General features: G+C 37.5%; 1 protein-coding gene and 1 pseudogene across 5 annotated transcripts in view; both read left to right on the forward strand.

The window, feature by feature from the left end:
- Positions 1-13,874, forward strand: part of BLTP3B (bridge-like lipid transfer protein family member 3B) — a 106,649-nt gene that overhangs the window by 80,538 nt on the left and 12,237 nt on the right. For 2 of the 4 annotated variants that reach the window (XM_082739177.1, XM_082739178.1), the window contains 2 exons: positions 392-645; positions 996-1,104. In XM_082739177.1, coding sequence (XP_082595303.1) covers positions 392-645; positions 996-1,104 — 363 coding nt within the window. The remainder of the gene's footprint in view (positions 1-391; positions 646-995; positions 1,105-13,874) is intronic. The other 2 variants (XR_014313902.1, XR_014313903.1) reach the window with 1 other exon arrangement.
- Positions 2,251-6,263, forward strand: LOC309868810 (T-complex protein 1 subunit zeta-like; annotated as a pseudogene). The gene is made up of 4 exons: positions 2,251-2,299; positions 2,476-2,660; positions 2,885-3,220; positions 3,661-6,263. The product of its transcript is annotated as a T-complex protein 1 subunit zeta-like (transcript).

A 13,874-nucleotide genomic window follows, 5' to 3' on the forward strand; every position in this document is an offset into this window, starting at 1 on the left:
GCCATCATTTTTTTCTTTATTACAGTTGTCCATTATCTTATAGATGTATAGATAGATATATACTAAGATGGATTGTAAGTCTCTTAGGTATGCATCATATCAGATTTATATCATGGCATATGTTTGCATGGTACCAAAGAAATAGAATATATAGACAAGTCAACATTACTTCAGTGGAAGGTCATCTATAAAAATTGAAGTTAGGGTTGTGTATGGTATACTGTACATGTACTGTAAATATTACTTAAATGAAAGGTAAATATTAAAACTTTAAGATATTATTGCTTCGACATTGTACAATATGACAATAATGTCTTAATGACAAATAATTGAGAGTGACACTTTTGAATAGTGCTATAAGTTATAATTTTTATGTGTTCTTTTTCTGTAGGTTCAGATCATAAATCTATAATTCATTCCAAATCCTCTCCTGAGATTACTCTGAGATTTGAGAGTGGGCCTGGTGCTGTAATACACTCTTTGCTTGCAGAAAAAAATGGATTTCTGCAATGCCATATAGAAAACTTTAGCACTGAGTTTTTTACATCTTCTCTTACTAATATTCAACATTTTTTGGAAGATGAAACTGTTGCAACAGTGATGCCAATGAAGATACAAGTTTCTAACACAAAAATTAATTTAAAAGTATGTTAATAAGTATTTTTATGTTTTCATGTTGTAAATGTTTACTTTGCTTTCCTGGACTTTGATTCATGTCCAGGAATATGTCATCTCTACAGTATATACTCTACTAGCATTTATTGAAATGCATTTGTGCATTTGTAGTCTTTGTGGGGGAATGATGAAGAGATCCTTCTTAGGAATTAGAAAAACATAGAAATAGAATAGGCAATTTTTCACTATCAACTGAAGCATATAAAGATTAATTTCTAACTCATTAAAAATATTGACTGAAGTAACATTTGTTAAGGAAATGATTAATTTTATCATTTACTTCACTAACAATGTGCTGATATCGTTTCTCCTTTCTGTAGGACGACAGTCCTCGTAGTAGTACAATATCCCTTGAACCAGCTCCTGTAACCGTTCATATTGACCATCTTGTGGTGGAGAGAAATGATGATGGCTCTTTTCATATCAGAGGTATATATATGAAAACCATTGTAATTGAATTCCTGCTGAAATTTAAAATTAAATAATTTATATGCTGACTATTTACTCATAGTTCCTGTTTATAAATGTATACATATGTGGAGACATCTTCCAAAAAGAGTGCTGAAATTAGAATAGATCCCTGACACAATAGGGTAAACAATGTTGGCACTTCTTTTTGGGACCCTTTCCTGTGCTTCAACCAAATAGCAGACTTCAGGGAGGTTTTCACTTAAACATGGAGGATAGATTTTGCTGCTGCCAGGCCCCTCGAAGGGAATGATTGTGTTATATCCTTTTGACAAAATTTGGTATCTCTCACCCCAGCAGCACAACCTCTTCCTCCCACCCAATCACTGCCTGTCAACTATGGCACCTCAAAAAAAAACAACCGCAGTCAAGCAAATGATTTAAGCATACATCCAACGGTACTCAAACATTTGATGATTGTAAACAGGCCGTAGTCATGTTTGTTGTTGTTGTTGTTTTAAAGATTTTATTTATTCACTTGACAGAGAGAGACACAGCAAGAGAGGGAACACAAGCAGGGGGAGTGAGAGATGGAAGCAGGCTCCCTGCCAAGCAGGGATCCTCATGCAGGGCTCAATCCCAGGACCCCAGGACCACGATCCAAGCCAAAGGCAGACACTTAATGATTGAACTACCCAGGCGCCCCAGTAGTCATGATTGTAAGCAAGAAATATACTCTAGCTAATTGAGTAGAAAAGGAGTTTTATAAAGACTATTGGAATGGAATAGAATTAAGAGACCAGAAATAAACTCTTACATTTATAATTAACTGATTTTTGACAGTGGTGCCAAGACAATTCAATGTGGGAAAGAATAGCCTTTTCCGCAAATGGTGCTAAAACTACATGATATACATATGATTGAAGCTAGACCTCTTCCTTACATCATCCACAAAAATGTACTCTTTGTGGACCAGAAATCTTAAAGTAAGAGATAAAATTATGTAAAACTCTTAGAAGAAGACATAAGAATAAATCTTAATGGCCCTGGCTTGGAAAGCCTTTTCAGATACCACACCAAAAGCATAAATAACAAAAGAAAAGTGTAGATGAATTGGACTTCATCATAATTTAAAACTTCTATGCCTCAAATGATATTATCAGGAACATGAAAAGACAGCCCACAGGATGGAAGAAATATTTATGTCATATATCTGGTAAGGGTATCCAGACTATATAAAGAACTCTTCTCTCCAGACTATATAAAGAACTCTAATGCAAAACTGGTATCCAGACTATATAAAGAACTCTTCTAATGCAAAACTGGAAAAGATAAGGAGATGTTTTGGGGCACTCTGCATGCCGGGTCTTCTCCTCTTCCTGTGCTGATTAGCTGTGGTGGCTCTGAAGACTCCGAACCCCATGACCGAGGTGGCCTGAGCCCAGGAGGCCATGGCCGTCAACATCAGTGTGGCCCAGAGGCTGCAGGATGTGCTGAGGACCCACTTGGGGTCTAATGGCACCATGAAGATGCTTGTTTCTGGTGCTAGAGACATTAAGCTTACTAAAGATGGCAGTGTGCTGGTTTTTGTTTTTGTTTTTTTTTTTTAAAGACTTTATTTATTTATTTGACAGAGAGAGATCACAAGTAGGCAGAGAGGCAGGAAAGGCAGAGAGGAAGGGAAGCAGGCTCCCTGCTGAGCAGAGAGCCCGATGCGGGGCTCGATCCCAGGACCCTGAGATCATGACCCTAGCCGAAGGCAGCGGCTTAACCCACTGAGTCACCCAGGCACCCCGGCAGTGTGCTATTTTATGAAATGCAAATTCAACACCCAGCAGCCTCCTCAATAGTCAAAGTAGTAACAGCCCAGGATGGCATAACTGGTGATGGTTACACTTCCAGTATCCTGATCATTTGAGGGCTACATTTCTGAAAGTCTTCATCCCAGGATAATAATAGAAGAATATGAAGCTGCAAAGGAAAAGGTACTTCAGTTTTAGGAAAAGTCAAAGTAAGCAAAGAAATGGACAGGGAAATACTTAGAGATGTGGCCAGAACATCTCTGCATGCTAAAGTGCATGCTGAATCTGCTGATGTCTTAAAAGAGACTGAGGTGGACTCCATTTTGGCCTTAAAAAACAAGATGAACCGGGACGTCTGGGTAGCTCAGTTGGTTAAGCGGCTGTCTTCAGCTTGGGTCATGATCCCGGTGTCCTGGGATTGAGTCCCACATTGGGCTCCTTGCTTGGCGGGGAGCCTGCTTCTCCCTCTGCCTCTGCCTGTCACTCTGTCTGCCTGTGCTCACTCTCGCTCCTCTCTCTCTCTTACAAATAAATAAATAAAATCTTTAAAAAAACAAAACAAAAGAAAACAAGATGAACCTAGGGCGCCTGGGTGGCTCAGTGGCTTAAAGCCTCTGCCTTCGGCTCAGGTCATGATCTCAGGGTCTTGGGATGGAGCTCTGCATGGGGCTCTCTGCTCAGCAGGGAGCCTGCTTCCCCCTCTCTCTCTGCCTGCCTCTCTGATGACTTGTGGTCTCTGTCTGTCAAATAAATAAATAAAATCTTAAACAAAACAAAACAAGATGAACCTATTGACCTCTTCATATTTGAGATCATGGAGGTGAACATAAATCTGAGACTAATACAAGCTTAAACGGAGGTTTTGTTTTGGACCATGGGGCATGGCATCCTGATATGAAAAAAGTAGAAAATGCATACATCCTCATATGCAATGTGTCATTAGAATATGAAAAAATAAAAGTGAATTCTAGCTTTTTATTTTACAAGTGTGCAGAAGAGAGAAGCTTGTAAAAGCTGAAAGAAACTTCATTGAAGATCGAGTTAAAAAAGTAATAGAAATGGAAAAGGAAGTCTGAGTGATTCAGATAAAGGATTTTTTGTTATTAATCAAAAGGGAATTGACCCCTTTTCCTTAGAAGCTATTGCCAAAAAAAGCATAGTAGCTCTGTGTAGACCTAAAAGGAGGAATATGGAAAGGCTGAGTCTCACTTGTGGTGGAGTAGCTCTAAATTCTTTTAATGACCTAAATCTTGATTGTTTGGGACATGCAGGACTTGTCTATTAGTATACATTGGAGAATAGAAATATAACAATCCTCAATCTGTCACACTGTTGGTCAAAGGGCCAAATAAGCAAACACTCACTCAGAGCAAAGATGCAATAGGAGACGGTTTGAGGGCTGTTAAAAATGCTATTGATGATGGCTGTGTAGTTTCAGGTACTGGTGCAGTGAAGTAGTAATGACAAACAGAAGCCAGATTAAATAGAAGTCCAGTGTAATGAAGAAGGCCCAGCTTGGGAGTTAAAGCATTTGCTGATGCACTGGCCATTATTCCAAGCACTGCTCATTATTCTTGCTCAGAACTCTGGTTTTGATCTTCGGGAAATGTTAAAGTTCAGAATCAGGTCGACTTGTGGGTGTGAACTTGAACACAGGTGAGCCAATGGTAGCAGCCGAAGTAGGCATATGGGTAACTATTTTGTAAAGAGACAGCTACTTTGCTTCTGCACCGATTGCCAGCAACATTCTCCTGACTGATGAGATCATGCGGACTGGAATGTCTTCTCTGAAATGTTGATTTGAAGCTCCCCTTGTCTCATATGATTCATAAAGACCCTACACAGTAATCCTAAGAATATAGCTGTGGAATTTTTCCAAGCTTCAAGTGATTTTCTTTCTTCTTTTTCTTTTTAAAGATTTTTTAAAAAATTATTTGAGAGAGAGTAAAAGCAAGGTGAGGGGCAGAGGGTGAAGCAGACTCCATGCTGAGCAGGGAGCCCAATGAGAGGTATGATCCTGGGACTCCAGGATCATGACCTGAGCTGAAGGCAGCTGCTGAACCAGCTGAGCCATCCAGGTGCCCCTCAAATGATTTTCAAAAGTATTTTCTTTTCCCATGTGGAAAAAAAGGGAATGCTAACACTCAAATTCTGAAGTTCTGAAATTATAATTAGTTTGTATTTTTTATATTGCACTGCAGTGTACACACATTAAGCAGGCCCTTTTTACCCAGTGAACAGGATGTTTTGCTTTAGCTTCAGTGATTAAAAAAAAAAAAAAATACCGTGTTAGATAAGTATATGTTATCTACATTGTTATTAATTGTTCCTTGAAAAACAAATGAACAGAAACTGAAAAAGATAAATAACCCAATTTTAAAATAGGCAAAGATTTGAACAGATAATTTTCTGATGAATATATAAAAATGGCTGGCCAAGAGCACATGAAGAAATGCTTGACATCATTAGCCATTATAGAAATGTAAATCAAAACCACAATGAGATAACACTTCAAACCCACTAAGATGACTAATCAGAAAGATGATAACAAGTGGTGGGAGGATGTGCAGAAATTGGAACCCTCCTACATTGCTGGGCTGGTAAAATGGTGTGGGTGCTTGGGAAATAATTTGGCAGTAGTTTAGAAAGTTAAACCATTACTTATGACCCAGCAGTTCCACTCAAGTAAAAACAGAGGTCCACTCAAAAACTTGTACACAAATGTTGATGTTGACAAGGACAGTATTCATAATAAATAGCCCAGAAGTGGAAACAACCCAAGTATCATGCTATGAATGGACAAGGAAAACGTGATATATCCATATAATGGATTATTTGTTCAGCAATAAAAAGAAGAAAGTACTAATACATGTTACAGGATGGAAGCTTTGAAAACATTTTGCTAAATGAAGGAAGCCATTCATGAAAGACCACATATTATATGATTCCATTTACATGAAATGCCCAGAGGAGGCAAATCTGTAAAGATAGAAAGTAAGTTAGTGGTTGCCTAGGGCTTGTGGGTAGCATGGAAAGGAATGGGGAGAGACTGCTAATAGGTATGGTGGATTTTGAGGGTGATGAAAATGTTCTGGCCACCTGGGGTGTTCAGTTGGTTATCTGCCTTTGGCTCAGGTCGTGATCTCAGAATCTTGGGATCTGTCCCTGTGCTGGGCTCCCTGCTTAGCAGGAAGTCTGCTCCTTCTGTCCCTCTCTCTGATTGTTCACTCTCTTTCTCTCTCTCTCTCAAATAAATAAATAAATCTTTTTTTTAAAAAGTTCTTAAATTGATCATGGTGATGGTGTTACTGTTGGTGAGCATACTAAAAATCCATGGGTCACGTACTCTAACTGGATTAATGGGCCATGTGAATTATTTTTTTTATGTGAATTAATTTTTATCAAAGCTCTTAAATATATATTTTAGAATCCTGAGAGATCTGGGGAACCAGGCTCAAGGTTTATCTTCCAGATCCATGTCCCCAAACCACTGTACAGTGTAATCTAGTGTGATGGGAAACACTGCTGCCTGACAGTGGACAGTTGATTTTACATTTTGCACTACTGTCACTATTTGTGAGTAAATTCAGCTTTACTGCAGCTGCTGCAGCCAGCAGTTTTTGAGCTTTTTTACTTAGGAACTTGACCTTGCCTCTTCTGTTACTGCTGCTGTCCCCAGAAAAAGTTTTCTTCCTTTCCTTCTTTAGTATCTTAGGGAAATCTAGGGTGAGTACAATTTGATTAGCAGTAGTTGGGTCACATAATTGGAAAGGATCTGGACATTGTGGTAGCATTTTCTAACATTTATTGAAGGAAGCAGACTTTACTCCCCAAAAAACTCAAACTACAAAATTCTTCAAATACAGCAAGGGATTCTGATGTTGGATGGCTGAAATGACAAAATGCCTACTTCAAAAATCAGTAAGAGACAAAAAATAAATGAGTAATACAGTTGATGCTAAAGAAAAGTGGAGAGTTTTACAGATACATGATAGGATTTTGAGTTCATAAAATAAGAGCAAGCTCTATGGAAAATAGCCAGTTAAAGAGAATTGTCTTCTCTTTGAAATAAAAAAGTAATAGCTCACCTGAAACCCACCAGCTCTATTTTTAAGAGATAACCAGAGTTGGACCTTTCCTACCATCTATAACACTAGCACTTTCAAATCTGCTTGAATTTCTATAATTAATTCCTAAGTTGTGTGCCTTCTGCCTCTGTTTCCCTGCACTATTGTCCACTCATCAACCAGAGTGCCATTTTAAAAATGTAATTTATATCAAATAACTTCCCAGCTAATGACCCTCCATTGGATTCCTTTTTCAAGCCAATTAAAATTACCAAGGTCCTTCCTGGGGCTTATGAAGTCTGGCATGATGTTGTTCTTTGCTTTTTTCTGTCCTTATTTCCTGCTATTCTTCCTTTTTGCATCATTCACTCTGGCCTCCTGTCAGAGGCATACTCCTATCTCGGCATTTTTATTTGCTACTGCTTTTGCTTGGAATTCACTTTCCTCAAATACCCCCATGCCTCGATTCATTACTTTTAGCAAGTCTCTGATCAAATCTCCCCTTTTAGAGATTTTCGTCCATCCATCCTTCTTCCATCCTCAACAGCTCCTTTTCTTCCTAACCCTGCTTTATTATTCTCAGTGAATGCTTAGAACCTTTGATATACTATATTCTTTCTTATTTATTGAGTGGAATGTAAGTTATATGAGAGCAGGAATTCATTTGGTACATTGCTATCCCTATCTGCTAAAATACTGTCTTAGTAGATCTTAAAAAAACATACTTGTTTAATGACTGGGCTAACTTCATGCTCATGGAAATGTTCTATAATCTGTAATGAAGTGGCTTTGAGCACTTGAAATGTGTCCAGTACCACCAAGGAACTAGGTTTGAATTTTATTTAATATTTATTCAATTTAAATCTTTTTTTTTTTTAAGATTTATTTATTTATTTATTTATTTATTTATTTACTTACTTACTTATTTGACAGACAGAGATTGCAAGTAGGCAGAGAGGCAGGCAGAGGGAGAGAGAGGAGAAAGCAGGCTTCCCTCTGAGCAGAGAGCCTGATGCGGGGCTCAATCCCAGGACCCTGGGATCATGACCTGAGCCAGAGGCAGAGGCTTTAACCCACTGAGCCACCCAGGCGCCCTCAATTTAAATTTTAATAGTCACATGTTATCAAATGGTTGCTGTTTGGATAGCACCGATATAGAAGACTGAACAAAATATATTCTAAAAAAGGGGGGAGCAAAACCAAGCTTTAAAAGTATGGTAAAAACACTGAGGTAACCATTAAGAAAGACAAAGAATAGGGAAAGAGTGAAAGGAAAGTAGAGAGGCAAAGGGTCTCCAGAGTCTGTAGTTCTAGCAAAACACTGTTCAGTGTGCCAGGGGAACAAAGAAGTCTAGGGGAAAGGAATCTGTAAAGATACTGAGGTGTATGGTTAGGGTGGGAGGGCATTTAGTAGGAGAAACATAGCTTTTTCTTTTTCCCTTAAGGATGTGCTTATTTATTTATATATTCATTCATTCATTCATTCATTCTTTCATTCATCAGGGGGAGAGAGAGAGAGAGTGTATGTGAGCACAAACAGAGGGAGCAGCAGGCAGAGGGAGAAGGAGGCTCCCTGCTGAGCAAAGAGCCCTATGCAGGACTTGATGCCAGGATCCTGGGACCATGACCTCAGCGGAAGACAGACACTTAACCAGTTGAGCCAACCAGGTGTCCTGAACATAACTTTTTTTGACCTGTGATGTTCAAGAGGACACACACACACACACACACACACACACTAAAGATAGAGCCAGAAATTTTAGCATTAATCAGGAGTTCCAGAAAGAGAGAACAGGATAAAAAGAAATAGAAAACATCATCAAAGAAGTAATGAAATATCCCAAATTTGAAGGAAGAAAGCCTCCAAATTTATAGAGCCAACTAAGTGCAGAGCAAAGTGAATGAAAAACAGCTTTTACTTAGGCATATTGGTGACATTTCATAATGATGAGGTTAAAGAGAAAAATCTTAAGATTTTTTAGAGAGAAAAAGAAAAAGGATGAAATCAGATTTATTTCAATCAGACTCTCCATTGGTAACATTGGATGCTAACAGACAGTTAAGTAATATATTCAGAGTTCTATGGGAAAATAATATGAACTTTAATTTTTATTTTAAAGGCAAAAATAAGGACAAGTTTTTTTTATTTTTTATTTTTAAAGATTTATTCATGAGAGACAGAGAGAGGCAGAGGCAGAGAGAGAAGCAGGCTCCCTGAGGCTCAATCCCAGAACCCCAGGATCATGACCCAAGCCGAAGGCAGATGCTTAACCATCTGAGCCACCCCGTTGCCCAAGGACAAATTTTTTTTTTTTTAATAGAAGGAATTGTTTAGTTAAAATGAAAAATTAGGGCGCCTGGGTGGCTCAGTAGGTTAAGCCTGTGCCTCTGGCTCAGGTCATGATCTCAGGGTCCTGGGATTGAGTCCTGCATCAGACTCTGCTCAGCAGGGGGCCTGCTTTCCTCTCTCTCTCTCTCTCTCTCTCTCTCTGCCTGCCTTTCTACCTACTTGTGATCTCTCTCTGTCAAATAAATAAAATCTTAAAAATAAATAAATAAAATGAAAAATTAATAAGGAACAGCAATAAGTAAAGAAACTAGTAAAACTTGGAATTGTCTGAATATTTGTTCATATATAAGGAAAATCGGTATTTTGTAACCAAAATTCTAAATGACCTGTGTATGAGAGGTTGCAATGAGGGGAAAAGGAAAAGAAACAGGGAAATAAAATTGTGCTTTTTTTTTTTTAAGTTCTTTTTCCTTCTAAAGGGGAAGTCGCACTAGACTTTGATAGAACAATGGGTGTTTAAGTAATATGTGCTGATAATGTATATATAACCTTAGATGACCAAAAATAATGAATAATCTTTAAGCCGTTATGACTGGGGAAAAACCTAGGTGAAAATACCCAGTTAATCTAAACAAAAGGCATAGGGTGTTTGGCGTGGCTCAGTTGGTTGAGCGTCTGCCTTCAGCTCAGGTCATTATCCCAGGGTCCTGGGATCGATCCCCATGTTAGGCTCCCTGCTCAGAGGTGGGGGGTTTTCCCTCTTCTTCTGCCCTTCCCCCTTCTTATGCTCTCTCTCACTTACTCTATCTCTCTCAAATAAATAAGTCTTAAAAAAATATATCTAACAAAAGGCAGAAAATTAAAAATGGAATAAAAAGGAAGCATGGTAAGTAGAAAACATTAAATTAGAATATAGCAATGAAGTCAGTGTAGTAAATTTGAATGGTTTAAATTCCTTTGTTAAAATACAGAGGCACGGGGCACCTGGGTGGCTCAGTGGGTTGAGCCTCTGCCTTCGGCTCAGGTCATGATCTCAGGGTCCTGGGATCGAGTCCCACATCGGGCTCTCTGCTCATGGAGAGCCTGCTTCCTCCTCTCTCTCTCTCTGCCTGCCTCTCTGCCTATTTGTGATCGCTCTCTGTCAAATAAATAAATAAAATATTTTTTTAAAAAAATACAGAAGCACTAAGATAGTGTTAGGAGAAAAAATTCCAGGTATGTGTGGCAAGAAGATAGTCCTTCTAAATAAAATGACAAAAGCACTGAAAATAGGTGGTGGAAAAAAATATATACCAAAGGCTAGGAAAAAGGAAGTGAGTATTAGATAACATTAAAGTTAAAACTAAAAGTAGAGAATGGGACAGAGAGGTGTTTTTTAGAGTTTACTTTTTAGAGCATTTTTATGTTTATAGCAAAACTGAGTGGACAGTATAGAGATTTCCCGTATACCTGCTGCCCCCACAGATGCATAGCCTCCCACCTGAGTTACTTGTGTTATGATTGATTGACACATCATCACTCAAAGTCCATAGTTTACATTACAGACATTCTTGGTGTTATACATTGTTTGTAAGTTTGGATAAACTTATAGTGATCTATATCCACCAGTACAGTAATGTACAGAATAGTTTCATTGCCCTGAAAATCCTCTGTACTCTGCGTGTTTATCCTCCCTCCCCACCCCAGCCCCAGTGTTATTACTGTCTCTGTAGTTTTACTTTTTCCAGAATGTCATATACTTGGAATCATCTGTTATGTAGCCTTTCTAGATTGGCTTTTTTCATTTAGTAATATACATTAAAGATTCCTCCATTTTTTTTTCAAGGCTTAATAGCTGTTTTCTTTTTAGAGCTGAGTAATTGTATGTGTTTATTTATCCATTCACCTATGCAGGAACATCGAGGTTTCTTCCAGTTTTAGGTAGTTGTAAATAAAACTACTATACACATCCATGTGCAGGTTTTTTTGTGGACGTTTTCAGCTCCCTTGTGTAAATATCAAGGAATGTGATTGCTGGGTCTTATAAGAGTATGTTTAGTTTTGTAAGAAAGTGGCTGTACCATTTCATATTCACACCAGCAGTGAATGAGAGTTCTTATTGCTCTACATCCTCTCTAGCATTTGTTGTGTGTTCTGGATTTTGGCCATTCTAAATCATTGTTTAGTGGTAAGTTGTTTTAATTTGCATTTCCCTGATGGTATATGATGTAGAGCATCTTTTCATATTCTTATTTGCCATCTGTATATTTTCTTTGGTGAAGTGCCTCTTAAAGGTGTTGGCCCCAAAGAAAGATTTCATATTGATAAAAGATCTCCGAAAATACACACCATTCATAAACCTTGATCCATCTAACAACATAATTGAAAAATATAGAGCAAACCTGTTTGGAATCCTATCTTAAACTATAATTTTATTGAGAAAATTTAACATTCTTCAGAGTACATTTAAAAATATTTAAGAAATAAGTACATAAAAATCAGTTACGGGGAATTTGAATAACATGTTTAACAGCTCTAATTTTATGTATATATGTGTTTATACATGTATATGTGTATGTGTCTATGTGAGTATGTATTTGGGTTCAAAAACAGGTAACTTTAATTAAATGCCTATGAAACTTCTGTTTATTGAATCTCAAGGAAATATAACAACGTGCAGACCATTTCTCTCCTTTGAATGAAATTGGGTTTGTCATTAACACGAAAGAGCAGCAGAAAATAAAATATTGATTTTAATATTATATTAAATAATGATAAATTGATAGATTTTAAGACATCTTTGAAGTGGTTCTTGGGGAATTATTGGCAATGGAGTAAGATTAGATTATTTCTAAGACTTCCCCACTCTAAAATTCTGTTACTCAAGATTGATTCTTGGTATTTCTGCCATCCTTAAATGCAGAACCTAACTTACCAAATAATTACAGTTTGCTAAAGAAAACAAACACAATAATGTTGTATATAAGAGGTTTATAATACCTGGAAAAATGCACTTGCATACACATATTGGAGAAATAGAATTAAGTATCAATTTGATGAATAAAATCTGATTTAAAGATCTAGGTGTTTTATGTGACTTTTGATCTTGGGGTTGTGAGTTCAAGCTCCATGTTGGATGTAGAGTTCACTTAAAAAAGATTTTTTTTTCAATTAAACAGAAGAAATCAAGGTGCTTTGAAATTTCTCCTCTTTGAGTGTTTTCCCCTTCATTTCTTATCTATGTTTTACAGTTAGGTATATATTTTGCCAATTGCATACTGTATTTTAATGCATTAGTTAAAGACAAAAGCAAATCACTGATCAGGCAAAGATATATATTTGCATGAAGATCATTTCGGTATGGAAATTCTGTTTGCATTTGTCTTCTAAAAAGTTGTGTGTTCACTCGGCATTAGGGAAATACAAATCAAAACCACAGTGAGATACCACCTCACACTAGTCAGAATGCCTGAAATTAACAAGTCAGGAAATGACAGATGCTGGCGAGGATGCAGAGAAAGGGGAACCCTCCTCCACTGTTGGTGGGAATGCAAGCTGGTGCAACCATGCTGGAAAACAGCATGGAGGTTCCTCAAAAATTTGAAAATAGAGCTACCCTACGACCCAGCAATTGCACTACTGTGTATTTACCCTAAAGATACAAATGTAGTGATCCGAAGGGCCACGTGCACCCGAATGTTTATAGCAGGAATGTCCACAATAGCCAAACTATGGAAAGAACCTAGAAGTCCATCAACAGATTAATGGGTAAAGAAGATGTGGTGTATATCTATGCAATGGAATACTATGCAGCCATCAAAAGAAATGAAATCTTGCCATTTGTGACAATGTGGATGGAACCAGAGGGTATTACGCTTAGTGAAATAAGTCAATTGGGGAAAGACAACTATCATATGATCTCCCTGATATAAGGAAGTGGAGATGCAACGTGGGGGGTTTGGGGGGTAGGAAAAGAGTAAACGAAACAAGATGGGATCGGAAGGAAGACAAACCATAAGAAACTCTTAATCTCACAAAACAAACTGAAGGTTGCCGGGGGCGGGGGTGGGTGTTGGGAGACGGTGGTTGGGTTATGGACTTTGGGGCGGGTATGTGCTATGGTGAGTGCTGTGAAGTGTGTAAACCTAGCGATTCACAGACTTGTACCCCTAGGGCTAATGATACATTATATGTTTATAAAAAAGTATTTTAAAAAAAAGTGAGTTTCAAAAAAAATCACATCTGAATTATTAGTCTACCCTAATGAAGGCAAGATAATATCTTTTTATTTTTTCATTATGTCATGTCTCACATATATTTACCTTATTTCTACATTTTGGAAAACTAGAAGCTGATCTTCATTAAATGTATTATATTTTATGAATATTTTTTTCTTATGTCTTTAAATTGACGCTTATTTGGGTCTTTTCAGCAAAGCAGTTTAGGTAGTGATGACATGTTAGAAGAAAAGGCATATCCTAGATTTTTAAAAAATATAAACTCAAAGTGTGAGAACTCAGGCATCAAAATATCAAGACTCAGAGTACTATATGAATTTAAACAGCAGCTCTCATACATGTAAATTATTGGAGATATACATTTCAGAAACTTATTGGGATGATGGAAAAGTATGTTGTGTTACTGAGGATATTA

Source organism: Mustela nivalis, assembly GCF_964662115.1.
Source record: "Mustela nivalis genome assembly, chromosome: 7".
Taxonomy (NCBI): domain Eukaryota; kingdom Metazoa; phylum Chordata; class Mammalia; order Carnivora; family Mustelidae; genus Mustela; species Mustela nivalis.